Below are 26,602 nucleotides of genomic sequence, written 5' to 3'. Positions count from 1 at the left end.
CCAGGTTTTGGGTGTAATGTTTTGCAAGTGCCAGTTTGAGCTTGTTGGTTGGTATTATTGAGTTTTTCTGTAAGCATGCTATTTTCTGTCTATCTAGACCTATCAGTTGTTGAACAAAGGATGTTCAAGTTTCCAACTACAGATGTGAACTTGTCTGTTTCTACTTTCAGACTGGTAGTTGTTGCTTACATATCTGTGGCTCTGTCATTAGGTACACATACGTAGGATCTCTTTATCTTCTTGGTGGAGTGGCCCTTTTTTTTTCATTGTGAAATGTCCTTCCCTGTGCCTGTGATTTTCTTTGATCTGAAGCGTATCTTATATTAATATGTCTACTCTTGCTTTCTTTTGATTAATATTCGCATGGTAACCTTTTCACCTTTTTTTCAGCCTGGTTATTTAGTTCTACTTGAAGTGAGTTTCTTGTAGAGAGCATATAGTTGTATCATGTTGTTGATCCACTATGTCAGCTTTTTAATCTGGTCTTTTTAAAGCATTCACATTTAATGTAATTATTGATACATTCTATTTTTTGTTTGTTTTCTCTTTTTTTCATTTTTCTGGTTTCCTTTTTCTGCCTTTTGGGGGTCACTTGAACATGTTTTAGAATTATGTTTGACTTATCTATGGTAGTTTTGAGTGTATCTCTGATAGAGATTTTTAGTGGTTGCTTCAGGGATCACATTATGTTTAGATAACTTACCCCAGTTTATTGCTATCATGATTTTACCAGTTTCAATGAAGTATGAAACATTACCTCTCTTGACACTCCCCCTTCCCTGTTTATAATATAATAGTCTTAAATATTTGGAATCACTTCACAATGTGTTGTCATTTTTACTTTAACTGTCAACATGATTTTTTATTGAAACCTCCAGAGAAGAAGAGAAAGCATGTTGTATTCAATCATGTTTTTCTCCTATTATTCTTTCTTTCTTCCTGAAATTCCAATATTTCGACTTTCATTATTTTCTGTTTGAAGGACCTTGTTTAGCCATTCTTTAAGAGTAGGCCTGCCTGGGACAAATTCTTTTAGTTTTCCTTCATCTGAGAATGTCTTGATTGTCCTTCATTCCTGAAGGGTATTTTCACTGGGTATAGAATTCTGGGTTGACAGTTCTTTTTTTTTCAGCACTTGAAAAAAACGTGTGCCTCTTCCTTCTGACCTCCATGGTTTCTGATGAGAAATCCACTGTCATTCGAATTGTTTTCTTCCTATAGGTAAGATGTTGTTTCTCTCTTGCTGCTTTCAAGATTTTTTTTTTTTTTGTCTTTATGTTTCAGAAGTTTGAGTATAATGTGTTGTAGCATGGGTTTCTTCAAGTTTATCCTTTTGGGGATTTATTCAACTTCTTGAATCTGTAGGTTAATGTCTTTTGCCAGATTTAGAAATATTTCATCCATTATGTCTTTGAGTATTTTTTTTAGCTTTGCCCTTTTCTCTTTTCATTCAAGGACTTTGATGACATGATTGTTAGATCTTTTATTATACTCCCAAAGTCTCCTGAGCTCTATTGATTTTTTTTTTTCAGTCCGTTTTCTTGGTATTGTTCAGATTGGGTAATTTCTATTTTCTTATCTTCTAGTTCACAGATTCTTTCATCTGTGCTTTCCATTCTGCAGTTGTGCCCATCTATTGAATTTTTAATTTCAGTCATTATGCTTTTCATTTGACCTTTTATATCTTCTATTTCTTTGCTGAGACTTCATACTTTTCATTTGTTTCAAGTGTGTTTTTAATTATCTGTTGGCCATTTTTATGATGGTGTATCTAACATCTCTGTCAGAATTCTAATGTCAGAATCATCTTGGTGCCTATTGATTGTCTTTTCTCAGTCACGTTGATTTCCTGGTTCTTGGTGTGATAAGCAATTTTTTATTGAAACTTCAATACTTGGGTATTATGTCATGAGCCCCTGAGTCTTATTAAATCTTCTGTTTGGCTGTCTGCTATGACATCACTCTGCCAGGGGAAGGTTGGAAGTTGTCTCCTTCACCACCCAGCTGGAGGGGCTCCTCATAACTGCTGGGCTAGGGTGGGAGTTCTAGCTCCCCAGTAGGCTTCCAGCCAGATTGGAGAGCAAGAGGCCTCGCTACTGTTCCACATGTGCTGCCACCGACACAGTGGAGTTGGCCTCATTAGCTCTAGGTGTCAGTACTAGTCCTGGCTTTCCACAGGACTCACTCTAATGAGCCACACATGTGATCCCTACTGGCTTTGTGTGGCTTGTGTTTCTTGTTCCCAGACAGTTGAGATTTTACTCCCATCTGTGCCTCTCTGACCCCACAGCAAGAATCCTGGGGGTGAGGGCCCATGCCTAGGCTCTGCCCCAACTCTGCTGGTGTGTGCAGAGGTGGGCTGCAGCGTTTCTGTGGAGTCTGGATTGGCACAGTGATCATTGCCTGATCTTGCCAGGCTGCCTCCTTCCTTGTTCTCTCACTAGGGAAAACTAGGTTTTGTTGGGGCTTTTAAAAATTGTGTCTGTTGGCATTTAGGGGTTGTTGGCTTTTCTAGCACCATCTAGGATATATGAGGCAGAAAAGGAAGCGCTACTGCATGCCATTCCTTGGGTCCCAAAGCTCCCTAGCCAGTCCACTTTCTTCCTCTTACCTTTCGGAGTCTTCCTACATTTTCCTTGTATGTATGTATGTCCAAGGGTTGTGTGTGTAGCTGTGCTTGTGGGATGAACTGGGGAGCACTTCACTCTATCAGTCTGCAAGCTGAAGCCTCTAGTTAATTTTACATATGGTGTGAAATAGGAATGAGCCCTTTCCCCCACCCCACCCTCATGGACATTCAATTTCTTTATTACTGACAGTTGAAAGACTTTCCTTTTTCCTTGAATTGCTATGGCACTTTTATCAAAATCATTTGATATTATTAAGTTTCAGGGATTAAAGTTTTAATTGTTCGTTCTGTCACATAGGTTTGTTTTGTGTATCGGACACTCTGGCTATACACATTAGACCTACTTTGCCGGTTTTCTGTATGATTTTTGTTCTAACCTTTTTACAACTCAGTCTTTATTTCCCATTTTCCCTTTCAGCTCATTTCTCTGTAGTCTTCTTTTTCTCTTGCTATATCCAGTCGTTTCTGTTCTCCCTTGGATTCCTTGTGGCTTCTGACATGGACTTGTCGTTTCTGCAGTTCTCTCCTGAGTCTGGTCAGCTCTCATTCATGTCTCCAGTGGTCCATCTGTCTTTATTCTGAGTGTTTGTTCCTTGCTATCAGGCAGTGCTTCTGTAATTGTGTTAAGTACAGCAGGAGATGTGTGGGGGCAAGTTGGGTTGCTTCTGTGTTACAGTTGGGTTTTTTTGTGGGTATTTTTATTAGGTGAATAGGCTTAACCCTTAGTTTTTGTTTTCCTCTTATTGAAGTTTTTTTTTTTTTTCTTTCTTTTTAAATGGATGTTGGGTTTCTTTCTCAGATAAGGATAAAATGTGCTAGGTTTGCCTGGACCAGCAGCTACATGTGATTCTGTGGAGTTGGGGTGGGGCTTGGGCAGCTCCTGGCTCTCCAGTCCAAGAGCACCCTCCTCTGTTGGGAAAGTCAAGTCCCTTCTCTGTCTGGGTTCTGGGGCTCTGCTGATTCTCTTCTCTGTAGTGCAGACTTGCAGTCCTTGACTCAGTACTGGGGTTCATCACGGAGCCGTATGGAGCCTCCCCTTTCCTCCCCTTTCCTACAGAAGTAGGGCCCAGTGGCCACCTCCAGCCCAGGCACTTCCCAGAGCCTTCATGGTCTGACCCACAGGGCCTGAGCCCTGTGCTGGAGAAGGGCCTTTCTTCCAGGGTGCTGCACAGCTCCCTACCTCCCACGCCGCCCTGGTTCTGCAGGCCTCAGGTGTTTGTGCCCACTCCCACGTAAGTGCAGGTGTATGGTGTGGATGTGGACTGTGGATGCCTGTGTTCTTCCTCCTTGTTGATGGCACAGCTTAGGGAGGATGTGGGCAGAAACTGGAGGATAGGGACCAGAACTTGTGTTCTTCCTGCACTCAGCTGGGTTTGCATTTTTGCCGGCCCTCCCTCCTTCACCTAAAGGTGGGTCAGTTTAGACCGTCTCCCAGTGCCTCAGGCCTTGTCTTGACCTTCTTGTGCCTTGGCTCTGTTTGCTAATTTCTGCTCTTGGCGCTTCCTTTCCTCTGGTCTGAGTCTGATGCCCTTCCTCCTGCTCTTGGCTTTGTTGTTCTTTGCAGTATTTCATCACTCCTGGTGTGTCAGATCATCATTTGTGTCCCTCCCACTTCTGTTCCCAGAGCTCGTTTCCTGATTTCCTTTAGAGAAGTTCCAAAGTGGTGAGCTCTCTCTGCTGGCCTGGATGACCCTTGTTCTGCCATTGCTGGTGAAGAGTGGTTTTCTTTTGTATGGAATTCTGGCTTGTTAGTTATTTTCTCTCATCAGATTCAGGCTATTCCATTGTCCTCCACCTTCTCTTGTTCTGTGGAGAATCCAGTGGCCTAAGTTGTTCCTTTATCTGGTTCTATATTCTCTCTGTGGCTGCCTAAATGAAGGCCCTTGTGTTGTAGTAAGTTGAGTGAAGTGGCTGCTCTGTCACGCACCTTGGCAGTTGTCCCCTCTGCTGTCTTCGTCCTCCTTTCTCTTCGCTTTCTCGTATAGCCCGTGGAGTGTAAGTATGCCAGTAGGGATTTAGCATAATTGCAGCAAAAACATTGTGACAACTCCTTAATGTCATCTAACACCCATTCCCAGTTCACGTTTTACCAGGTATAATCAGTACCCAGACAAGCTCACTCATTTCACTTAGCTTAATCTGAGTGTCTGCCCTCTTCTTTTCGTTCATGCCCTTTACTTGTTGAGGGAGCTGTGTGGTTTGTCCCTTCGCCCCCTGCTCTGGGTCTGGTTGGTGGCAGCAGATGTCCAGCCTGCTCCTCTGTCCTCACTGTAGCCTGTTTCTGACCTTGGTGGTGTGAGATCTTGTAGTCAGCCACTGTCTTGTGTGCAAGAGTTTCAGGAATGTCCCTGGCCTCTACCCACGATGCCAAGAGTACCTCTCGTCATGAGAACAAAAGCTGTCTCCAGACATTGCCAGGACTGCCCCATCTGAGCCCCATACATCGGGAGACTCGATTAGGAAGAGTTCAGTTTGGTGCTTGTGCGAGCTCCAGGGGCTGCTGCATGGTGCAGGCCCTGCCAGCCCTGCACCTCCTAACATTCTCCTGCAGCCTTTTCCCTAGTGATTCCAGTGAAAGTGATTGTTATCAGATGAGCGAATTCGGGGAGGACCACAGAATGAGGAATTTATAATCCCATTGTTTTTTCCTGCATTTACTATTCTAACCTTTTCTGTAAGGAAGATCTTATTCCACAAAATTGGGTTACCTTGAAATATAGTTTGTATTTATTTACTTATTTTTTGAATTTTTATTTGTTTTAATTAGTTATACATATCAGTAGAATGCACTTTTTTTGGGGGGGGGGTACTAGGATTGAACTTGACCACTGAGCCACATCCCTAGCCCTATTTTGTATTTTATTAGAGACGAGATCTCACTGAGTTGCTTCAAGTGCCTCATTAAATTGCTGAGGCTGGCTTTGAACTTGCAATCCTCTTGCCTCCACCTCCCGAGCTGCTGGGATTATAGGCGTGCACCAGTGCGCCTGGTCTGTAGTTTGTGTTTCTAGCAAGCAAGAGAGATGCTTAATTCTGTCCCTTTATTTGTGAATTTTCAAAATAATGAATCAACTCCAATATCACTAATGAGAGATTTAAAATTATTACTAGGAAATTATAGATTTGAGTATGTTTGATGGGTTTCAGGCGGTCCTGGGGGAGCCCAGTCCTTCGGCTTTGCATCAGGACAGCTTTGAGGTTCAGTTGTGAGCCCACCCCTCCCCCAGGAGCCTACACCTATCTTTGCAGGACTTCATTGAAGTCATACCCTTGCTAGGCTTCTTCACATCCTGTCCTGCTTTCTCGTTCCCGCTGGTCCTTCTAGAAGCATGTCCTCCATCAGGCATGAGGGTGTCCCCGCGGAGCAACTCAGTGCCATTGGTTGCTCTGATGAGAGACTGCATGTGCAGCCCTCTGTGTTGCTTTCAGGCTTTTGATTGGACTCTTTTTTAAAAAAGAGATAAATGAATTCTGTGACATTTGTAATTCACACAGAAGATTGTAAGGTTTATTTCTCACTTCTATGACTTCGTATTTGCGTCTCTTTTATCTTGAAAATTTTGTCTTTTTGCTTTGCTTGCTGTTTTTCAAATGGTATTACTTGAAAAATTCCGTTTTCAAATCATTCACTCCTATTGCATGGAAACCCAGCAGTTTGGATCTGCTGACGTTGATCGGGGGCTCTGCAGTATCTTTCTTAGATCCTTTTTGTTTTTCAGGTGCACACAGTTGTGCCATCTGTGAATATCATTTTTGACTCATGGGTTTTTAAAGTCTATTTCTCAATTTTCAAATGTAGAATTTTAATTTTAATTAATCTTTTTTTCTGATTATTACCTTAATTTCCAATTTAATTGCATGAGATTAGTCACCATGACCTGTGTGGTATTTTCCTTTGATATTTATTTGCAGTTGCTTATGATTGGGCTTTATGGTTATCTTTTGTAAATGTTTTATATATGCTTAAAAGGAACATGTTTTTTTTTCAAATTTTAGGATCCCTAGGCTTTTTATATGTATCTACTAAATCAAGTTGTTAATTGTGTTACTTAAATACTGCATGTATTCACTAATATTTTGCCTGATTGGCTTTATCAATAATTGAGAAAGGTGTATTGAAATGTCTTTCTCTCTGTGGACCTGTTAGAGTTCACATTCTATATTTACTTTTTTTTTTTTTTTTGCCTTGTGGTGCTGGGGATCAAACCCAGGGCCTCATGCACACTAGGCAAGCACTCTACCACTGAGCCACATCCCAGTTCTGTATAGTTACCTTTTAATATAGTTGTTTTGAATAGTTTGAAATGTAAAGCAAAATACAGAACTATCTGATAGGTTGCTAAGCAACTGTTACATTTCTAAGATAGTAACTGTTTCTGGATTTATTTGTGAGGGTTTTTCTTTTATTTCTGCTTAAAAAAAGGCTTCCTATTAAAATATTCAAGTCATAATCCTGTTTATCTCTAGCAGTGGTTTTGTTTTGAAGTGCAGCTTTCTCCTGAGAATGCAACTTTCTTGCTTTGTGTCTTTTGTGTGAACATTGGGCAGGCGTAGCTTCTTCTGTCTTCAGACCTTTACGTGTGCTTTACTTAGAGTTGTCTTTTGGTCGTGCCAAACAACTGTACTTTAAAGGGATCTGACTGGATCATCTGTCTTTTCACTGCCAAGTTTAGTCTGCTTGTGTTAATTTTGGCTGTTAATTCACTGATATTTGCTTCATCCATCTGAGCTCGTAACATTTGTTCTATTTTCCCCTCCTTTTCCCTCTTTCATATTGAGTAATGGTTTTAATTGCTTGTTTGCTTAAATGTCACATTTTTGCCTCTGCTAGTTTAACAACTGTAGATTTTGTTTCTGCCTGTTGGTGTTCCTTGGTGATTCCATGAAGTGTGCCCACCCCACTGCTCCTGACCTGACCTCCCCTTCCAGCAGCACAAGGCTCAGAGCAGTGGGTCTGGTCATGTTGTGCCACCTTCCTCCTTATTGCTGTCCAGCATGTTAGTCCTTAAAGTACAATCCCACAAAGTCACAATCATTGTTTTGACCTTATAGTGATGTTTATGCACATCCTCCATTTTGTTGACTTCTCAGTGTTGGGCCCTCTCATTCTTGTGTTACACACTCCTTGGGATGGTTTCTTTATGAAGGACGGACATTCCTGCTTCAACACATGTGTGCATTCCAGAAAACACAATCACTGAAAATATCAGGCCTGTGGGGGAAGAGAGGGTCTGTGTAACTCTGCAGCCAGAACTCAAACAGAAGCAAAACAATCCTAATAAAAATTTACCAGAGCCTAATATCCACTGGCATCAGCACCCAGTGTTCAAAAGCCAGTCCTTTGCAGCTCAAATTGTGCTCTCTGTTGAGGTATTGGACCTGGGGTGGCTGCTTTCCGGGGAGCCTGGCCTTCTCCTATGCTAGGAGGACATGCGTGCTCACCGAGGGGCTTACTCTCTATAACCCTGTCCTCAGGTCTTGCTCCTCAGGACTCAGTCACCGTCACCTTCAAACTCTAGTCTTTGCCACCTTGTCCCAGTGAAAGGTTGCCTTTGCTTGAATTCTGTTCCAGGTACAACAAGTAGGAAAGCAATCTCTGGGAAAATCTGAGTGTGTGTGTGAGGGCTTGCTTGCTTGTCTTCCTGTGGACAGCTGCCCCCTGGGTTCTGTGTTGGCTGACCTCAGTGCCTTAGACAAGCAGGTTATGTGTTTTCTTCTGCTGTGACGGTGGCTTTCAGTGGAAGGTTAGTCCACTTTAAGCTGCTCTGCCATAGGTCACGGTAGTGTTGGGTCAGCTTTGTAGACTTTTATTGCTTGTCCGTTTTTCAAGGTTCATTTTTACTTCTTACATATTTTTTATTTCTCATCTAAAACTTTCTGTATTTGAAGTCAACAGGAGCACAAAGCAATTACTTGTCATTTCTGCTGTTTTCCAGTGACAGTAGCCTTGATCCCTTGTGTGTTTGGTGGTATCTCTATTTCATATTCATTTGTGACTACTCTCCATCATCCCTTTCTCTCTTGGGGCTTTGTGAGATAATTAAGCCTTATAGAAAATGAATTGGTTGCCTATATTTTAGCCTTCCAAGAAGGGTGTCTAGCTAGTGCCATTCCAGATGTGAATGAGAGAAATTCTTTCTGTCACAGAAGTCTCGGGAAAGTTGGACTTGAATTCTCTCCAGATTCTCCTAGTCTGTGGGATTCTGTGGGCCAAATGAGGAATGTCTTTGTCAGGAGGATTAATGCATGCTTTGCCCAGAAGCCAGGGGAGTTCAAGCATGCTCACATCGGCCTCTTTTGGGGCTGCAGTTTGACACAGGAGGCCCATTCCCCTTCCTGCCTTGCAGTGAGGGCCATGGTCAGGGCTCCCACACAGCACTGGTGGCACTTTTCCCAAGACAATCTCTCAGGCATCCTCCTTCCTCAAGTTATGCAACTCTAGTGATTGGAGTTTTGTTACTGCTGAGTCTTTTTAATAACCCGCTTTTAACAAGGAATTTATTCAGTCTGTAGCAATTTTCATTTTTACTCTTTTTAAAAAATTTTTTATTAAAGAAATTGTTTTTGTAGCCATATATGGACAGCATGACTTTATTTTATTTGTTCATTTCTGTGTGGTGCCGAGGATGGAACCCAGGGCCTCACACATGTGAGGAAAGCGCTGTGCCGCTGACCCCAGCCCTGCCCCCTTTATCTTTTTTCCTTTCTGCTTAGACTTCATGGGCAGCTTCCCTCACATTCTATTATAGCAAGTCTGTTCTGGGAGAAGTTGTTTAGTTCTGGCCCTGGCGTCTTTCTTCCCTTCCTTCTGAGCCACAAAATTCTTCACTGAGTCCAGATTGGTTCTCTCCTCCAGTTTACTTACCTTTGGGTTTGTTTTATTGTTATTGGGGAAGAGTTTGAAGAGGTGTGGTGTTTAATAATAAATGTTTGTTACTTTAAAACTAATATGTGCTCATGTGACAAGCCCTGTTTCTCCTGCTGTCAGGCTCGTTTGGAACACCAGGTGTGGGGCTGTGTTTCTCTCTCTCTCTCTCTCTTTTTCAACACTGGAGATTAAAGCCATGGCACTCTATCACTGAGTCATATCCACAATTTTTTTTTTTTTTTTTTTTTGCAAAGTTGCAATCCTCCTGTGTCAGTCAGCCTCCCTACCTGGGATCACAGCCATGCCACTGCACCTGGCTCTCCACTGCTTTTTAATTTACCTTATCATATGTCTCTTCTTATGTTATTTAAACTCTTCTAGACATTTTAAGTATTCATCACATGGTACTTCATATAAATATTGAATATTTACTTGACTGATAGAAGTTGCTCATTTTATAATTTTAACTTTAAAATAACTTATAACAAAGACTTCTATGAGTACAGATTTTTTGTGCATGCTTGATTTCCTTTGGAGATAATGTCTTATGAATTAATAGAATTGTTTACTGTTTTAAGTAAGCATTGCCTGTTACTTTATCAGAATATTATATAATTTGCATTTTATTTTTTAAAAAATATTTATTTTTTAGAAGTAGTTGAACACAGTACCTTCATTTTATTTATTTTTTTATGTGGTGCTGAGGATTGAACCAGGGCCACACACTTGTTAGATGAGTGCTCTACCACTGAGTCACTGAGCCACAACCCCAGCCCCAATATAATTTACATTTTCATTAGGGAAACTGGATAGTGTCAGTTTCAAAAGCGGCTACACTGAAAGTGCTTGCAGAAGGTCATCTCAGCTCTGAAGTGGCAGCTGTGCTTTTCCCCATTCTCAATGTTAGTACAGCCGTTTCCTCTGCTCAGTGGTTCCGAACAGGACCACAGAGTGGCCGGCAATGGGGGAGAAGCTGGGAGAGGCTGGCCTCAGCAGGCCCTGGGAATCAGCTCCTTTGTTTTGGTCGCTCTTTGACATCCTCTTTGCCTTTGTTTCCTTAAAGAAGTGGATGTAAAATGCAGCAGTGTGTGTGTGGGGGGTGCTCAGGTCACTGTACTGTCCCCCTCAGTGCTCTGAGGTCTCAGGGACCCTGTCAGCCATAAGAACTGAAATGCTCATCGTCACAGTTAAAGACGCAGACCTGTTGCCAGGTGTGGTGGTACATGTCTATACTCCCAGTGACTTGGGAGGCTTAAGCAGGGGGATCACAAGCTCAAGGCCAGTCTCACCAACTTAGTAAGACCCTATTGCAAAATAAAACCTAAAAAGGGCTGGGGACAGGGTTTAGTGGTAGAGTACTCCTGGGTTTAATCCCCAGTACTGGAAGAAGGAAAAAAAAAAAAAAGGAAAAAGATTCATTGAGGGAAATTTGCATGATCTACCTAAAATGAAGGAAGCCCACAGCAATTTTACTAAGGGAGTTTAATCTGTGGGAGCAAAAGTGATAGTTGTGGGGAGGAGAGCAGAGGGGCCCCAGCAGAGGGGCCATGATGAGCAGGAATGCAGTGTGAGTCCAGGAGAAAGAACTGCATGCAGGGGGCCAGGAGAACTTGCCTGGGCAACCATCTTCCTGGATGCCCTGGAGTAGCATGGCCCTTCTCCACGCCAAGCCAGGCTGATGGCAGGATGCAGGGAGCACTGTGGGCCAGTGAGCCCCGGGCCGGCTCTGTTCTGCCATCTTGTAGCTCTGAGATCCCCAGGTGGAGAGACGGGCTCCCAGGTGCTGGCACTGAGCAATACTGGAGGCCTTGGTGTCCCCTGAGGGCACAGTACCTAGCTTGGTGCTCCTCCCTTACAATAGCCAAGCAGGAGGTGGGCAGAGGCCTGTTGGAGTCTGAGGCAGATGGCCTATGCCTCCAGCTCTGGAAAGTGCTGGCCCTGCCAGGAGTGATCCTGCTCTGCCTGGGCAGCGGTATTGTCAACCACATGCCCTTCCCCAGGGGGTCCATATGTGGGCTCTATGTGCACCGCACCCCTAACCTAGAGGCCCTATGTCCTCACAGGTGGTAACATGGACCTGGAGAGCCAAGGAGAGGGGAAGAAGGAGGCAGAAGCTGATGATGTGCTGAGGAGTGGCCCCCGGCCCATCGTCCCGTACAGCTCCATGTTCTGTCTAAGCCCCACTAACCTGTGAGTCTCTCGCTCCTGTGTGTGTGTGCTGGTCCGGCCCTTCATTGCCATGACCTGTGTGAGCTCAGCAGCCAATATGTGTGGAATGGCACCACGAGGGGCTGATTCTGTGCACTTTGTCCATGTGAATGGCGTCAGTCAGCGATCCCCTGATGCACACCCCATCACCTCATTTTGTAGATGGAACGCCCAAAAGACAGATGCAGCCTGGCCTCTTAATGGGTCCCTGCCCCTGCCCGTGGTATGGCTCATGGCTGCACACAGGGACTCTACATCCATCATGCGTGCCCACCCTGCCTTTCCATCATGCTGTTGCCCATGCATGCGTGTGCAGTGCATGTTCCCATTTCGAGCATGTGTTCCCTCCTGTGCTGATCTGTCATGGATTCATCCTCCACTTCTCAGTTCAGTGATTCGTTAATCCAGCTGACATTTATGTGTGAACAGCATCTTCCGTGTTGGGAATATACGTCAGTCACCAAGACAGACAAGAGCACCTGTCCTTACCAGGTGCATGGGAATGGGAGAGGCAGATGACCCACGGGATAAGTCAGGGGGTCACTAGATGCCACCGTGATAAGTGCTAGGAAGAAACATGGCGTGGGGTTGGGAAAGGTCAGTGGGGGCTCAAGCGGAAGCGCAGGCTTGAGGAAGGGGAGGGAGAGTGCTCTGGGCAGAGTGGAGAGTGGGAGTGAAGGTAGAACCCCGCAGAAGCCAGTGAGGGCCAGGACATGCTTCCAGCGCAGGAGAGGGCTGCTCTGTGCAGGAATGCTGTACAGTTCCTGAACCTCTCCCTCCACTCTACCTGTAGCTCCTGGTTCTGCACAGGGCCAGGTGTCCATGTTGTTGGGCTTGGGGGTGCCACAGAAAGCAGGTAAATGAATGCAGGTACACTCGCAAAGAATGTTTTTCACACAGTAGGACTGACCTTGTCTGGCCAGGAGCTGTCATGTGCTGACCCTGATGTAGATTTCTGACTTCTGAACCTGGGACCCCTGTCAGGAATTCTAGTCACTACCAGTCACCTGGCCATTGTCCCCTGGCCATGGAGACACTGGGTAAAACTCCACTCTGGTGCCAGCCTTTTTATGTTGGCCAGCGTGAGTCCTTCCTGTTGGGGAGGCCAGCACCTGCCCCGGCACCTACCCCAGCTCATGGGCCCTGTCCCATCTCTGCCTATCTTCACAGGCTTCGCCGCTTCTGCCATTACATTGTCACTATGCGGTACTTTGAAATGGTCATTCTTGTGGTCATTGCCCTGAGCAGCATCGCCTTGGCTGCTGAGGATCCTGTGCGGACAGACTCTTCCAGGAACAATGTGAGTGGCAGGGTTGGTGGCCCCATCAGGCTGCGGGGTGCCCAGGGATGGGGGCGTGCAGGGCCTGTCTTCTTACATGACACACCACCCTGAACCACTCTGTTTGTCCTTCCTGTGGGTAGTGGAACCAAATATCTGAGGAGGCCACTTCCTCCAGCCCCCGTTACAGACGTCCTGGGGCAGAGCTGGGGTTTTAATTTGTGGTGGGGGGCTGTTTTCAGAGGGACGCTTGTCTCAGAGACCCCACAGACTGTTGTCATCTGCTCAGAGGCCTGGTGGGGGGACCTGGAGCTCATGGGCCTGTCTCTGGCTCCTGGCCGAAGCCCTGAGAGAATCCCTGCTTCTGGTTCTAGGCTCTGAAGTACATGGATTACATCTTCACAGGTGTCTTCACCTTTGAGATGGTGATGAAGGTGAGATGTGGCTCCTGTGGCCTTGCACAAAGGTGCGTGGAGCGTATACTGGCCATGTGCTCAGGGAGCGAATGTGCGCGTGTGCAGACGTGAAGGTGTGCTATGTGTGTGCGACGTGCTGCCCCTCACAGAGGGCTCTCCGCATCACACCAACCCTGGGCGTACTCCCAGAGGCACCCTGTCTCCCTGCACTTGACTCTGGAACACAGGTTATGGGCTTCCTTTAAATTGTGTGTGTGGACTCAGTCCTTCCTCTAGGATTGCCTGGCAGCTGCAAAGGGAGTGGGGGCAGGGGACACAGGGATCTTGGGGAGAGAGGACTTGGCTGGAGGACTGTTGTCTTTGAAGGCTGAAGACTACATGCATCAGGAATCCAGGGTTTGATGACAGATTAAGTTCACTGTGTCATTGCAACCTCATCTTCCTCTGCAGGGCCCCTGTTCACATTTGGCAAGGGTGTCCTGAGGTACGTTTGCATAGATGTGTGTCCAGCTGAACATCTGTGACTTCAGTGTAGCCTAAGTTGTGGCAGTGTGCAGTGTACTTGGGGTGGTTCCATGTGCGGAGCACTCACAAGGGTGCCCAAACATGTTACCTCTGCTATTCTGTGTACGTGCAAAGTCACATACTGACACAGAACTCACAGACGATGAAGCTGAGGCTGAGTCACAGTACCTGTCAGAATCACAGTACTACGTGTAGCAGAGCCAGCATGAGAATGAAAGTCCTTGGAATTCTGACCAGTAGTTCTTCCCACTGCCCTGACCTGACCCTCCTAGGTCTGGGTAAGGTGTGAGCCCCTTGGAGCTGGAGCCGAGTGTGTGCCTGTCCCCAGCAGTGGAGGACTGAATGGAGACAGAGACTTCACCAACTCATGGGGAGCCAGGAAGTTGGGCACCAAGCAGTCATGCACCTTGTGGAGTAGCTGGGTCGAGGCTTCTTTGAGGCCATCAGAGGCTGTGACCTACAAGAGTGTGGGAAGGGGTATAGAGCTGCATGGAAGTCTTAGGTGTGCGTGCTTGTGCACTGAGCTCCCTGCTGGAAGGGTGTGCCTAGACCCTGCCTTGCGCCATGGCTGGAGCCTGGCTCTGCCTCTCTTTCTGGAATATACTGTTCCCTAATGTGTGTTTTTCCTTGTAGATGATTGACTTAGGACTGCTGCTGCACCCTGGAGCCTACTTTCGGGACCTGTGGAACATTTTGGATTTCATTGTGGTCAGTGGGGCCCTGGTGGCATTTGCCTTCTCGTAAGTAATCACATCTACTCTGGATCCTGTGGGTGCGATCCCAGGACCACACTGGGGTGTGGGGGTGTGGGAGAGAGGGAAAGGAACACTGATGGTCTCCCTAGATGTGGCTCTGTGACTGCCCAGGGGGGGACTGTCCCTGCCTGCTGGGACTGGACCGTGTAGGTTAGGAGGATCCATGGCCCATCTGTTCCCAGCACAGCCTCTGGTTCTGGGATGGGATGCGCAGCCTCTCTGGCTTTTTGGCCTCTGCCTTGCGGGGTCCTTTGGAGTACATTTACCTGCTTGGAGGTCAGTACCTGACCTGTGTTTTCTGCCCCAGTGAGAGCTGGTGGACCCCTTTCCTGTGGGGGTGAGAGTGTTCCTTTTGATCCTCAGGCCCTGTGAGGGAGTGGGGTGCTTGGGCAGGAGGCATGAGGGAAGTTGTGGGGTGCTATCCAGACACAAGGAAAACCCCAGTAGACACCAGACACCGAGAGAAGTTTCTTCATCTTCCCTGCCCCTGGGGTGGGATACGCTGACAGAGGCCCCAACTCTGCCTCCCTTAGCACTGACTCTGCTCTCTTTGTCTTCCTGTCGCTGGACTCCGGTAGGAGCTTCATGGGGTAATGCCTCCCCCCGCCCCTTACTGCCCAACATCATGGCACACCCACAGCCTCCACTGGCCTCACTCTCACCCATTCGTCTCCACCCCATCTGGGCTGCATGCTGCCAGGAGCCATCCCCAGGCCACCTTTCCTGCCATGCCTCTGGGGACTGGGTGGGAGCTGGGGTGGGAGCTGGGGCTGGCTGGGCTTGACACTGCCCTTGGTGAGCAGGGTGTGAGTGATGGAGGCTCAAACTTCGGCTTGGAGGGCAATGAGGGCCCTGAGTGGTACTGCCAACTGTGCCCATGGCCCAGGAAGCTGGACGTGCTGAGGCGCTTTCCCCTGGGACTCCTCTGGAAATGTGGCTTTCTGTCCTCTTTCCTCCCCTGGCCAGCCCCCTGAAGCTCCTGGTGTCCCCTCTGGGTGTGCCAGTAAATCTCTTTCTGTGGCGAAGGAAGTGAGGATTTTGCCAGCATATCAGTGAGGGCCCTTGGGACAAGAACTGCAGCAGGAGTGTCAGAGAAGGCCCAGTTAGGAGCAGGAGTGGGATGGGACCCAGCCCTGTGGCCTTGAGAGGCCCTGAGCCCCAAGGGTAGCCTGTTTTGGAGAGCTCTTCCCAGCAAGCCTCTGTCCTGGCCTGGCTCTGTGAGCCTGGCGCAGGCCCCTTTGTTCCCCTCTTTTCCTGGGGTGAGCTGGGTGGGAGTGTGTGTTCAGGCAGCGCTGGGTGAGAAGTGGCCAAACCCAGTGTTTCAGAAACAGTTCCATCTGATTCTGGAATGTGCGGCTGGGCCCAGGTTCTCCTTTCCCCATCAGAAAGGCCTGGGCTGTACAGCCTGCTCCCCACTCCGTCCAGAGCTTTGCTGGAACCCAAGGGCAGTCACGGGGCCAGGCCCCAGGGATCTTGGTGGGAAAGGGCCTCAGAGTAGGCTGGAGCAGGGTCCCTGTGAGTGGCTGCTGCGCACTCTGCCTCTGAGCATGAGCTCTTCAGCAGGGTGCCTTCTTTCACTGCCGGCCTACTGGGGGTAAGGGGCAGGGGCAGGGCCATCACCCCTCACATCTCCAGTCAGGCTGCCACTTCCTGGATCCCTGACAGCAGAGAAAGCCATCTGGGTCTGCTCTGGCTTCTTCCATGAGGGTCCCCATCTGGGTCCGCTGACCCCTGGCTCCATAGCTTGCTTCTGGTGCCTTGAATTTTCCCGTATGAATTCCTGTCTCCCCATCCTTCATCTGAGTTTTTCTGTCTGCTGTTTTCTTGATGACCTTAGTGTCTCTGTAGCTTCCTATGCCTGCGTGTCTTTCTGTCTCTCCCTGTTCCTGCTTCCTGCTTCTGTTATTGCTCTGTCTAATTTTGTAACTGTCTCTTTCTTACTCTTTTCCTCCACCTCCCTCTTCCCTCTTCCTTTTGCTTTCTTGTCACCTGGAGGAGCATTGGACAGCTGAGGATAGGCAGAGGTCTATAGGGCAGAGGCCAGACAAATCCCTTTACTCCTGCTATTGTGGAGTGAAAAGCGGGCTCATGACTCCTGCAGTGCTGGGAGAAGGTTCTAGCACCACAGGCATGCTCGCTGCCCTCACTCCTGGTCTGCAGGCACACACCAGCCCCCTCAGTCCTCTTTGTTGCTGGAAGCTGATTTAGGGGTGGGTGTTGGGAGCACTGGAGAGATGGAAATAGCCACTGTGGTCTGCAAGAATGGGTTCTTCCAACTGTAAGCTCAACTGTCCCTGTGTACTAGTTGTGCTGACCTGGCCCTCGTCTGGCCCCTGTTCTCGGATAAAGCAGCTACAGAAAGAGACCTTTCTGCTCTGGGTGCTGTACCCTGCAGTCTCCAGACAAAATGCTCAGGGCATTGAGAGCCAGACCCCATGGGCTGTGCGGGGCCAGGCATACCCACATGTTCTGCCTATCTGCATTAGCGGCTTCTCCCTTCTAGAGGATCCAAAGGGAAAGACATCAACACCATCAAGTCCCTGAGAGTTCTTCGCGTCCTGCGGCCCCTCAAGACCATCAAACGACTGCCTAAGCTCAAGGTTGGAGCCTGGAGTTGGGGCTTGAGGGGCATGCTGTGCGTCCGCATGTGCATGCATGTGTGTGCAGGTGGTACAAGAGTGTGTGTGAACATGTACATGCGTGAGGATGGACTTGTTCAGCTCTAAGCACCTGCCTAAGGAGAGCTCATTCCCAACAGACTCCTGTAGACCCCTCTTTCTTATCCCAGCAGTGCCAGATGAGAGATGGTATTTTCCTCAGCCGTGCAGGACAGGAAGGAAGGGGCTGCTGAGGGGGATGTGTTATGTGAGGGGCGTTGCTGGCAGTCGGAGGCTCCAGAAAGTGACTGTGGGACTGGGCCCTGGAGGGTGGACACAACTGAAGTTCTGCATAAAGAAGAGAATCGACGCAGTCTAGTGATCGCAGGGCCTGCACCAGGCACAGAGTAGCACCCCTGACTTTGTACCGGGCATTCTCGTGAGGCCACGTGGAACTGCAGAGAGCATTTGCTTGGAATCTGACGTGGCCTAGGAGGGTACGCAGAGGCCCTCAATCCTGGCAGGAGTTACACCTGGTGCTGCACAGGAGGGGTGCTGCACACAGCACAGTGGCTTCAGGGGCCCAGACCTATGTGGACGTTTGTAGCGGGACACCCCGAGAGGTGCTGCCTCAGCTCTGAGAGCAGCACTGGGTGTGCAGGGTCCAGAACCTGAGAGCAGGCCTGATGGGTGGCGCTCAGTCACCGACCAGAGAGTCCCCTCAGGGGCCCAGAATGTGCCCAGAGTCCCTGTCCTGTAGTCCTTGGAGCCACAGCACTCTGCTGCCTCATCCTCAGTCTGCCCCACATCTCTGTTGTTCATGAGTAGGAGCAAGACCAGGGGAAGGGCAGGAGGCGTCCACATCCCCTCCGAGTAGGCCCTGCCCCTCTGGGGCCCAACTCCCAACTGTAAAGCAAGTTCTTCTGGGCATTCATCTGCCCCTTCTAGCACCTCCTGCCCACTCTCATAAGTTCTGTATGGCTCCCCTCATGAGAGAGAGACAGCACAAGTCAACTTCCTGTCAAGTCGCCGGGTGGTGGCCTTACATGGGCAGGAGCCTGAGGGCCTTTCAGGGTCCTGGAATGCCCATGGTGTCTGGGTCTCAGTGGTCCTGAGGTTCTGAGCCTGTAGCCTGCCCTGCCCTGTCCTCTCTTCTGGTCCCCTTTCCTGCCCCTGTGTCTCCCCTTGACTCCCCATCTCCCTGCCTCCCTTGTGGACCCACCCTCCCTAGTGACCCTGCCCTTCCCATGGCTCCACCTCCACCATAGCCCTGCCCTCCCTCAGGGCTCCTCCTTCCCTTGTGGTCCCACCCCTTCATCCCAGCTCTACCTTCTCACGTGGCGGGGCCTTTCCTCTGGCCCCCACCTGTCCCTCACGGCTGTGTCCCTCCTCCCTGCAGGCTGTGTTTGACTGTGTGGTGAACTCCCTGAAGAATGTGCTGAACATCCTGATCGTCTACATGCTCTTCATGTTCATATTTGCCGTCATTGCAGTACAGCTCTTCAAAGGGAAGTTTTTCTACTGCACTGATGAATCCAAGGAGCTGGAGAGGGACTGCAGGTAAACTGAGGCAGGGTGCAAAGCCCTCAGCCCCAGATTGCAGAGAACCCCTGGTGTTCCCTCAGGATCGTGTGGGGCTGGTCACATGGCTCAGGAGACTTATTTACAAAGTGGGGACACTGGGCAAGGGCTGGAGGGCTTGCCTGGGATGTGCTGATGCCATGCACAAGAGGGGGTAGTGTGCCCCATCCCCTCCTCTGAGGGGTCAGGGACCAGCTGTGCTCAGAGTACTTCTTCCTGCCAGCAGCTGTCCAAGGAGCCGCCTATCCTGCACACACCTTGGCCATCAAGGTATGTCAGGGCCCTCTAAATCTTGCCGGAGGTCTAGGTTGGACCATGAAAATCAGAGGGCTTGGCCATGGCTGGTGTTGCTTTCACTGTCCACGGGGTTTCTCAGATCTTCCTGGGCCTGGCCGTACTTTCAAGACAGACAGGAGAGGTGCCCTCAGGGAGGAGCCAGGGAGTGGAAGGGTGACTATGTGCACCTAAACAAGACTGTGCTGGCAGCTCCTTCCCACCTGTGCAGCAGAGGTCCCAATTGTCTCTGGCTGTGTGGATGTCTCCCTGCTCACTCATCCACTCTGTGGTGAAGGCTCTTGACAGATCTCCGGGGGGCTGTCACGAGCAATGCTGCTGTGAGCATCCATGCGCACGTCCCATCTGGGTGCTGTCTATCTAGAAGGGGTCGCAGGCTATGCACATGTCACTGATGCTGCCACATGCTTGTGCAGTGACACCTCTTCAGTGTGAACGGGAGCTCGCGATACCCCACATCTTCCAGTGTGCCCTGTGTCCCTGTCTAGCTCTCCAGCCTTCCTGGGCTCTGTGGTTTGATTTGCACATGTGCTACCAGCAAGGTTGAGCCCCCTCCCCTGGGTAGTTTGGCTGCATAGCCGCCCTTCCTGGGCAGTGTCCATCCAAGTTGTTGCGTGTTCGTGTGTGGTTGTCTCTCTCTCTGGGTGGATTTGCAGGAGTGCTCTTATTCCTGGGTAGGCCTTTACTGATATCCCTCCTTTGTAGAGTGCTTGCTGCTCTTTCAGTGGTGCCTTTTAAAGAACAAGTTTTTGATTTTAACATAGTGCAACTTAACTTTTTTATTTTCTCATGTTTACGCCTCCATGTCCTGCAGTCAGGGGTGTTTTTTCCTGACAGTGTTGCCTTTGCCTCTCATGTTGAGATTTGCAGCCTACTGGAGTTGAGTGTGTGTGAGGCAGGGCAAAAGATGGACTTCCTGAAGGTGAGTGTCCATTTCCCAACACCACTGATTGGGCAAGATCATCCTTTACCTACTGCATTGGGATTCTTTGTTTTTATAGTTCACATGCCATGAAGCTTATTCACATAATCCCATTTAGTGTGTACAACTCAGTGACTCTTGTTATATTCACAGACACACATTTTTATCGCCTTAAAAAAACCCCAAACCCCAAACCAAACAGAATGAAATCCAACCAAACCTGTACCTTTTAGCTGTCCTCTCTGTCCCTGTCCCTAGCCCTATGTAGCTCTGAGCTGGTGTTCCATGTCTGGATTGCCCTGCTGTGGACATTCCACGTGTGGAGGCAGACACTATGCAGCCCTCCGGGACTGGCCTCAGCACAGTGAATGGGGCCTTGGTGTCCCTCTGTGCTGTGGTGGTCAGTGCCTTCTCTGTTCCCTGCTGTGCCATGGGGTATCTGTTCATGGGCCTGCTGATGGTAGGCCAGGAGTGGGCCTGATGGTGTCTGGGAGCTGTGTTGAGCTGTCTGAGGAGATGCCAGGCTGTTTCTAGGGTGGCTGAGTCATTTTCCATTCCCATCTGAATTGCTGCCAGGGTTTTGCTTTCTCCAGGTCCTCATCAACACTTCTTATTTTCCTTCCTTTGTCTTTTGTTTTCATCATGTTCCTGTTCACGAAGTGGACTGATGTCTCAGGAGAGTTTTGATGTTCTTTCCCTCAATGGCTGCTGCTGTTGAGCATCTGTTCAAGTGCCTGTCGGCCCTTTGTATGTCTTCTTAGGAGAAACGACGGTTTGGATACTTGACCCATTTTAAAAATTGGGTTGTCTTTCTTATTGTTTGTAGTAGTACTTTATATTTTCTGGGTACCAACCCCTGATCTGTAGATGATTAATAAATACTCTTCCCACTTTCATGGATCATCTTTCCACTTTCTTGATGGTGTCCTTTGAGGTACAGAGTTTTAAATTTTGATGAAGTTCAATTTACCGTCTTTTTTTCTTTTCTTGCGCATGATTTCGGTTCCATATCTAAGACTCCATTCCTAAATACGAAGTCATAGAGATTTGTCCGTTTTCTTCTAAGTTTTGTGGTCTTAGCACTTACGTTTAGGACTTTGATCTTGAGTTACTTTCTATGTGTGGACTGAGATAGGAGCTTGAGTCTGCTTTTCTCAGCCCTGAGTGGAATGCAGTTCTACAGCACTGACTGTGGAGGGGCCTGCTCCTTCCATGTGGAGTGTACTTAGTACCCTCTCCAAATGCCAGCTGACCATGGACACATAGGTTTGTTTGGGTCCCTTAGGTTTAACTGTGCTCTTATGTGTGCTCCTGCCTGCAGGGGTCAGTATTTGGATTATGAAAAGGAGGAAGTGGAAGCTCAACCAAGGCAGTGGAAGAAATACGACTTCCACTATGACAACGTGCTCTGGGCCCTGCTCACACTCTTCACGGTGTCCACCGGAGAAGGGTGGCCCATGTGAGTGCCCGTCCAGCCTCAGGGTGCCAACCTGACCCGTCCTGCGGTGCCCTGAGCTTCCCAGGAAGCTCCCTTGACACTGCCCTCCCCTCAACCAGGGTGCTGAAACACTCCGTGGATGCCACCTATGAAGAGCAGGGTCCAAGCCCTGGGTTTCGCATGGAGCTATCCATCTTCTATGTGGTCTACTTTGTGGTCTTCCCCTTCTTTTTTGTCAACATCTTTGTGGCCTTGATCATCATCACCTTCCAGGAGCAGGGGGACAAGGTGATGTCTGAATGCAGCCTGGAGAAGAATGAGGTAGGTGATGCCTTGGCACCTTCTGTGAGGGGCAGTGTGGGCAGAACACCAGGCTTTCCTTCTGCACGTACATCACTCATGGACAGTGTGGGCAGGCCTCCTTCTTCCTGTAATGGGAGACCATGTCTGGGCAGTTGGGGCCTATTGGAGGAGGCCCCGGGCTGCCTCTGCTGCCTGCTCTTTCAGTGTTATTGTTTGTAGTAGTACTTTGTAGCAGGTGCTGCTGTGGGAGGTGCTGATGGGTTGGGCTCCGCCTGGGCTCAAGCTGCCCTTCTCTCCACACAGAGGGCCTGCATTGACTTTGCCATCAGCGCCAAGCCCCTGACACGGTATATGCCCCAAAACAAGCAGTCGTTCCAGTATAAGACGTGGACGTTTGTGGTCTCCCCCCCCTTCGAGTACTTCATCATGGCCATGATAGCCCTCAACACAGTAGTGCTGATGATGAAGGTACGAAGCCCCATGCAGAGGAGGGGGTCAGTGCCCAGCTTGAGCCTGGGTGGGAGTGGATCTGCTTCCTTTTGGCACATGCCGGAGCTGCAGCTGCCTCTGTCCTGGCCAGCACAGGGTGCCTATGGGATGCTGTTCCTTTCGTGGTCTGGGAGCCAAGACAGTGAGAAGGCTCTGGGAGAACTCAAGAGAAACAAGGAGGGGTGGGCAGGTGTGGAGTTCTGGCTGCCTCCTGTGGCTGCCGAGCCCTCAGCCACTGGCACTCATTCCCGGCAGTTCTACGATGCGCCTTATGAGTATGAGCTGATGCTGAAGTGCCTGAACATGGTGTTCACCTCCATGTTCTCCCTGGAGTGTGTGCTGAAGATCATCGCCTTTGGGGTGCTGGTAGGTACCAGCCTTCTGGTGGCCTGCATGGTGGCTCCCTCTCTGTTAGGCAGCATTTGGGCCTCACAGTTTGGAGCTGGGAATTCCCCCAAGTCTCCAGAACATGTGTGATTCTTTGGGGGCCCCAGGGAAGGGGCTGCTCCTACACTCTCAGCTGCCTGAATCTTGTCCTGGTCCTGGGTGCATGCCGGGTTGGGACCCTCCTCTCTCTACATATGGCTCTCAATTCTGCATCTGCCCGGGCTGGAGGTATCTACTCGTCACCGGCCTTGTCCTGGGATCTGTCACCCTTGCTTGCTTCTTGATCATGGACAGTGTGCCCGGTGGAGCCCTTGCCAGTCAGTGGCACTAACTGCCCTTCTTTTTCTCTAGAACTATTTCAGAGATGCCTGGAATGTCTTTGACTTTGTCACTGTGTTGGGAAGTATTACTGATATTTTGGTAACAGAGATTGCGGTAAGTGGCATTTCCTGCTTCCACCAGTGGGGCCCTCACATGCTTTCCTTCTAGAGGGTTCTCTCCTTCGTGCGTCTCCAGGTCCTGATGTATTTGTTCCCTCCTGAACCCCCCAGGATACCTGGGGCAGGGGAGGCTCCTTTCCAGAGGAGTACCTTGGGGATTGGGTGTTGTGGCAGTAGATGTTCTTTCTTGGAGGAGAAAGTGGCCCCAGATGTCTTCTGTGTTGGTGGCCTGAGGGTCACCTGGAACTCCATGGTATTACCTGATCAAGAAGACATGAATCTTTAGGTTTGTAGGTGTCTACTGCTAGTTGCATCTAGCAACTTGGTCTCAAAAGTATGTAAGCCGCATCCAATAAGAATTTATATTTAAGGCCTGGTGATGTGGCTCAAGCGGTAACGCGCTTGCCTGGCATGCGCGGGGCGCTGGGTTTGATCCTCAGTACCATATAAAAATAAAAAATAAAAAAAAAATAAAGATGTTGTGTCCACCGAAAACTGAAAAATAAGTATTAAAAAATTCTGTCAAAAAAAAGAATTTCTATTTAAAAATCAGGTTTGTGCCACGTATATGTATATGTGCACATAGTCGCTACCTGGAGATGTTCCTATCAAACACTTACTGATTGTATCTAAAAGTGATCAGTGTTGGGACGTAAATTCACCTCAACAGATTCCAAACTCTTGAATCATTAAGTACCATTTTTTATAGTGTCATGAGTTATTGGAAACAAAATGGCAGAAAATCTCATTGATTTGGCCCCAGATTGAATTCTCTGGGAGCAAACTCTGAAATGAGGATTCATGTAAAAGTTACTTCTTAAAAGAAGAACCAGTAGAGGGGCTGAGAAAATGGCTGGGAAAGAGGAAGAGGACCAGCGTTGCCACATCTGGAGCCAAATCTTCTGGGAGATGATTGGGGTTACCCCTCTTGAGAGGTCCCTGAAGGGAAAAGGAACTGCATGGGGCTAAGTGTCATACTCGGGCACCCCCCCCCCACTCCCCAAGAATACCACATGCAGGTGACACAGACTCTGGCATTGGCAGTCACTGGCTGCATCGTCACAGGATTGTGTTGGAAAGCAGGCTCCTGTGGTCCCCCTCTGCTCTACCCTTGCTCATTGGGTGTACTGTGCATTCTTGAGATGGTGCTAGTCACAGCCTGTGGGAGACTGGGTAGGGCTCCCTGCTGTGTGGACCTCTGCAGAAGGGATGTCTTCATCTCTGCATCACTACTTCCAGAGCCCCTGACCTATAGCTGGTCTTCTGTTGCTCTGGTGGGTAGCATGATGAGGGGTCCCAGACTCTGAATAGCCAAGACCCTGCTTGCCATCCTTTGTCTGGCTATGGCTGTGTAATGGTCCAGTCATAGTTAAGATCGGCCAGAGGAGCATCCAGGAAGGCCCCAGGGAACTTCTGATTCCCAGACAGATCTTCCCTCCCCTACTGTTAGGCAGCCTCTCTGCTCTCATGGTGAGCAGGGATGGATACCTGGGCAGTAAGGGCTCTGCACTGCCTGAGGACCCCTGTCAATGTGCTGCACAATGGGCACTGACTGTGGCTAGCCCAGTTCTGCTGAGAGGATCTTGGCCATCATGGCTGCTCCCTTCAGAGATCCACCGTGTGTGCATTGGGACTAGTGAGGGCAGAGACTGGCCAACATCAGCTTGTCCAACACTGGTCTTCAGTGGCCTGTGCTTTGGTGGGCAGCTGTGTGTGGTATAGTGCCCAGCACACCATGCCCCTCTCAGGGCTCATCTGTTTGTCTTCTCCACACTTGACCAGCCTCTCCCTCTGCTGGGACCCTGTAATCCTAAGCAGGATGACCTCTTTGTCCACACTGCCTCACCAGTCTCTCAGAGGCTGTCACTGGGTGGGGCCCTAGTGAGGTAGTGCAGGCCTGTGGACATGGGCAGTGCCAGAGCCTCCTGGTGCTGTCTCTCTGGGAGCCAGCCAGCTGGTGGTACTTGGGTCTTACACATAGGTCTTTCCCAGCATCTTCCTGTATCTTCTGTGCCCCACTCAGGTTTGTCCAAGGACAGGTGTCCACAGTTCTGTTGCTAATCTGGCCAGTGAGCAACTCCCGGGGCTCTTCCCGAGAGTCTGCTTCCAGAGAAGGTTCAACCCTGTAATCCAAATGCAACTCATTAGGAATTGTTCCCAGGAGTACCTGGTAAGGAGGGGGAGGAAGGCAGCGTCAAGGAATTCCAAGGCACAGTGCTGGCCTTCCTCCATGGGACCCCAGGTAGTGTGGCCCTCACTTCAGTGTTGTCCCAGCCAGGCAGGAGTATACAGCTGTGTGCCTCCGTCTGCTGAGAAGGTTCTGGCAGCTGCAGGGGCCTGGGCATCCAGAGTCAGGCTTTCTGCATGAGAAAGCGTGGGGATCCAGTGTGGCATAAGTAGCAGAGATCAGAGGGGTGTGGCTGCAACAATAGTGTGCAAAGACACTTCCCAGCGAGTCATGGATCAAAATGGAGTAATGATGTGAATTCGAAATACATCCGACAGAAAACAGTGAGAATACCATACAGTAAAGCTCATGAGACACAGCCTGGCAGCACAGTTGGTCCTCAGCATCTGTGGGTCCTACCTCCAACCAACAGATTCAACCAACCACAGATCAAAGATATTTGGAAAAAAATTGCATCTGTACTGAACATGGGCCAACTTTCTTCCTGCCATTATTCCCTGAGCAAAGCAGTATAGTGACAGTTTACAGAGCATTTTCATTATCTTAGTTGTTTGAAGTCATCTAGAAATGATTTAAAGAATACAGAGGTATGTGCATAGGTTATATGCAAATACTGTACCATATTATATAAGGGACTTGAGTCTCTGGGATGCTCCGAAGACCCATCTCCATAGTAACTGAGAATGACTGTACTTGGAAAGGACTTCTAACTCCTAAATGCTTATATTCTAATTAATGAGTTGGACATTAATATAAGTTAGAAAAAGAAGAGCAGAGGGGCTGAGGTTGTGGCTCAGTGGTAGAGCACTTGCCTGGCACATGTGAGGCACTGGGTTTAATCCTCAGGATCACATAAAAATAAATAAATAAAATAAAGATATTGGTCCATCTACAGCTAAAAAAAAGAAAATGAACAGAATAAGTTTGAATAAAGTACACGAAAATATAAGAATAGAAATTAAGAAGGGGCCATGGCTGGGGTAGAGCTTAGTGGTAGAGCACTTGTCTAGCACACGTGAAGCCCTGGGTTCAAGTCTCTGTACTGAAAAGTGAAAGCAAAATGAACAACAACAACAAAAACCCCACAGAATTAAAGAGAAAAGAAACACACAGAAGAGACTCAGTGAAGTGTGTGTTCTTGGAAGACTTAGAAGTTGACATACTCTGGCTGGTCACCCAAAGAGAAGAAGGTCATTAAGTGGAAGGTGGGGTGAGTGGTGGCTGCAGGCGCAGGGGAGGGAGACACCCAGATTGCTCCAAACCACTTCTGCTAGTGTGTTTAC

General features: G+C 48.8%; 1 protein-coding gene and 1 non-coding gene across 3 annotated transcripts in view; one reads left to right on the top strand and one right to left on the bottom strand.

Moving 5' to 3' along the window:
• Positions 1–26,602, top strand: part of Cacna1b (calcium voltage-gated channel subunit alpha1 B) — a 185,102-nt gene that overhangs the window by 102,022 nt on the left and 56,478 nt on the right. For both annotated transcript variants that reach the window (XM_058585864.1, XM_058585863.1), the window contains exons 21-31: positions 11,561–11,687; positions 12,876–13,005; positions 13,359–13,418; positions 14,559–14,665; positions 17,184–17,280; positions 18,677–18,837; positions 21,396–21,533; positions 21,632–21,833; positions 22,119–22,283; positions 22,560–22,670; positions 23,043–23,126. In XM_058585864.1, the coding sequence (XP_058441847.1) occupies positions 11,561–11,687; positions 12,876–13,005; positions 13,359–13,418; positions 14,559–14,665; positions 17,184–17,280; positions 18,677–18,837; positions 21,396–21,533; positions 21,632–21,833; positions 22,119–22,283; positions 22,560–22,670; positions 23,043–23,126 (1,382 nt within the window). The remainder of the gene's footprint in view (positions 1–11,560; positions 11,688–12,875; positions 13,006–13,358; positions 13,419–14,558; positions 14,666–17,183; positions 17,281–18,676; positions 18,838–21,395; positions 21,534–21,631; positions 21,834–22,118; positions 22,284–22,559; positions 22,671–23,042; positions 23,127–26,602) is intronic.
• Positions 6,816–6,887, bottom strand: Trnat-agu (transfer RNA threonine (anticodon AGU)). Its single transcript has one exon. It is a non-coding gene; the product is annotated as a tRNA-Thr (tRNA).

The sequence above is a fragment of the Marmota monax genome, unplaced genomic scaffold (genome assembly GCF_021218885.2).
Source record: "Marmota monax isolate L192 unplaced genomic scaffold, Marmota_monax_Labrador192_F-V1.1 WCK01_AAM20220418_F8-fsc00167, whole genome shotgun sequence".
In the NCBI taxonomy this organism is placed as follows: domain Eukaryota; kingdom Metazoa; phylum Chordata; class Mammalia; order Rodentia; family Sciuridae; genus Marmota; species Marmota monax.
Note: the sequence above shows the minus strand (reverse complement) of the source record. Positions and strands in the feature narration are given on the sequence as shown.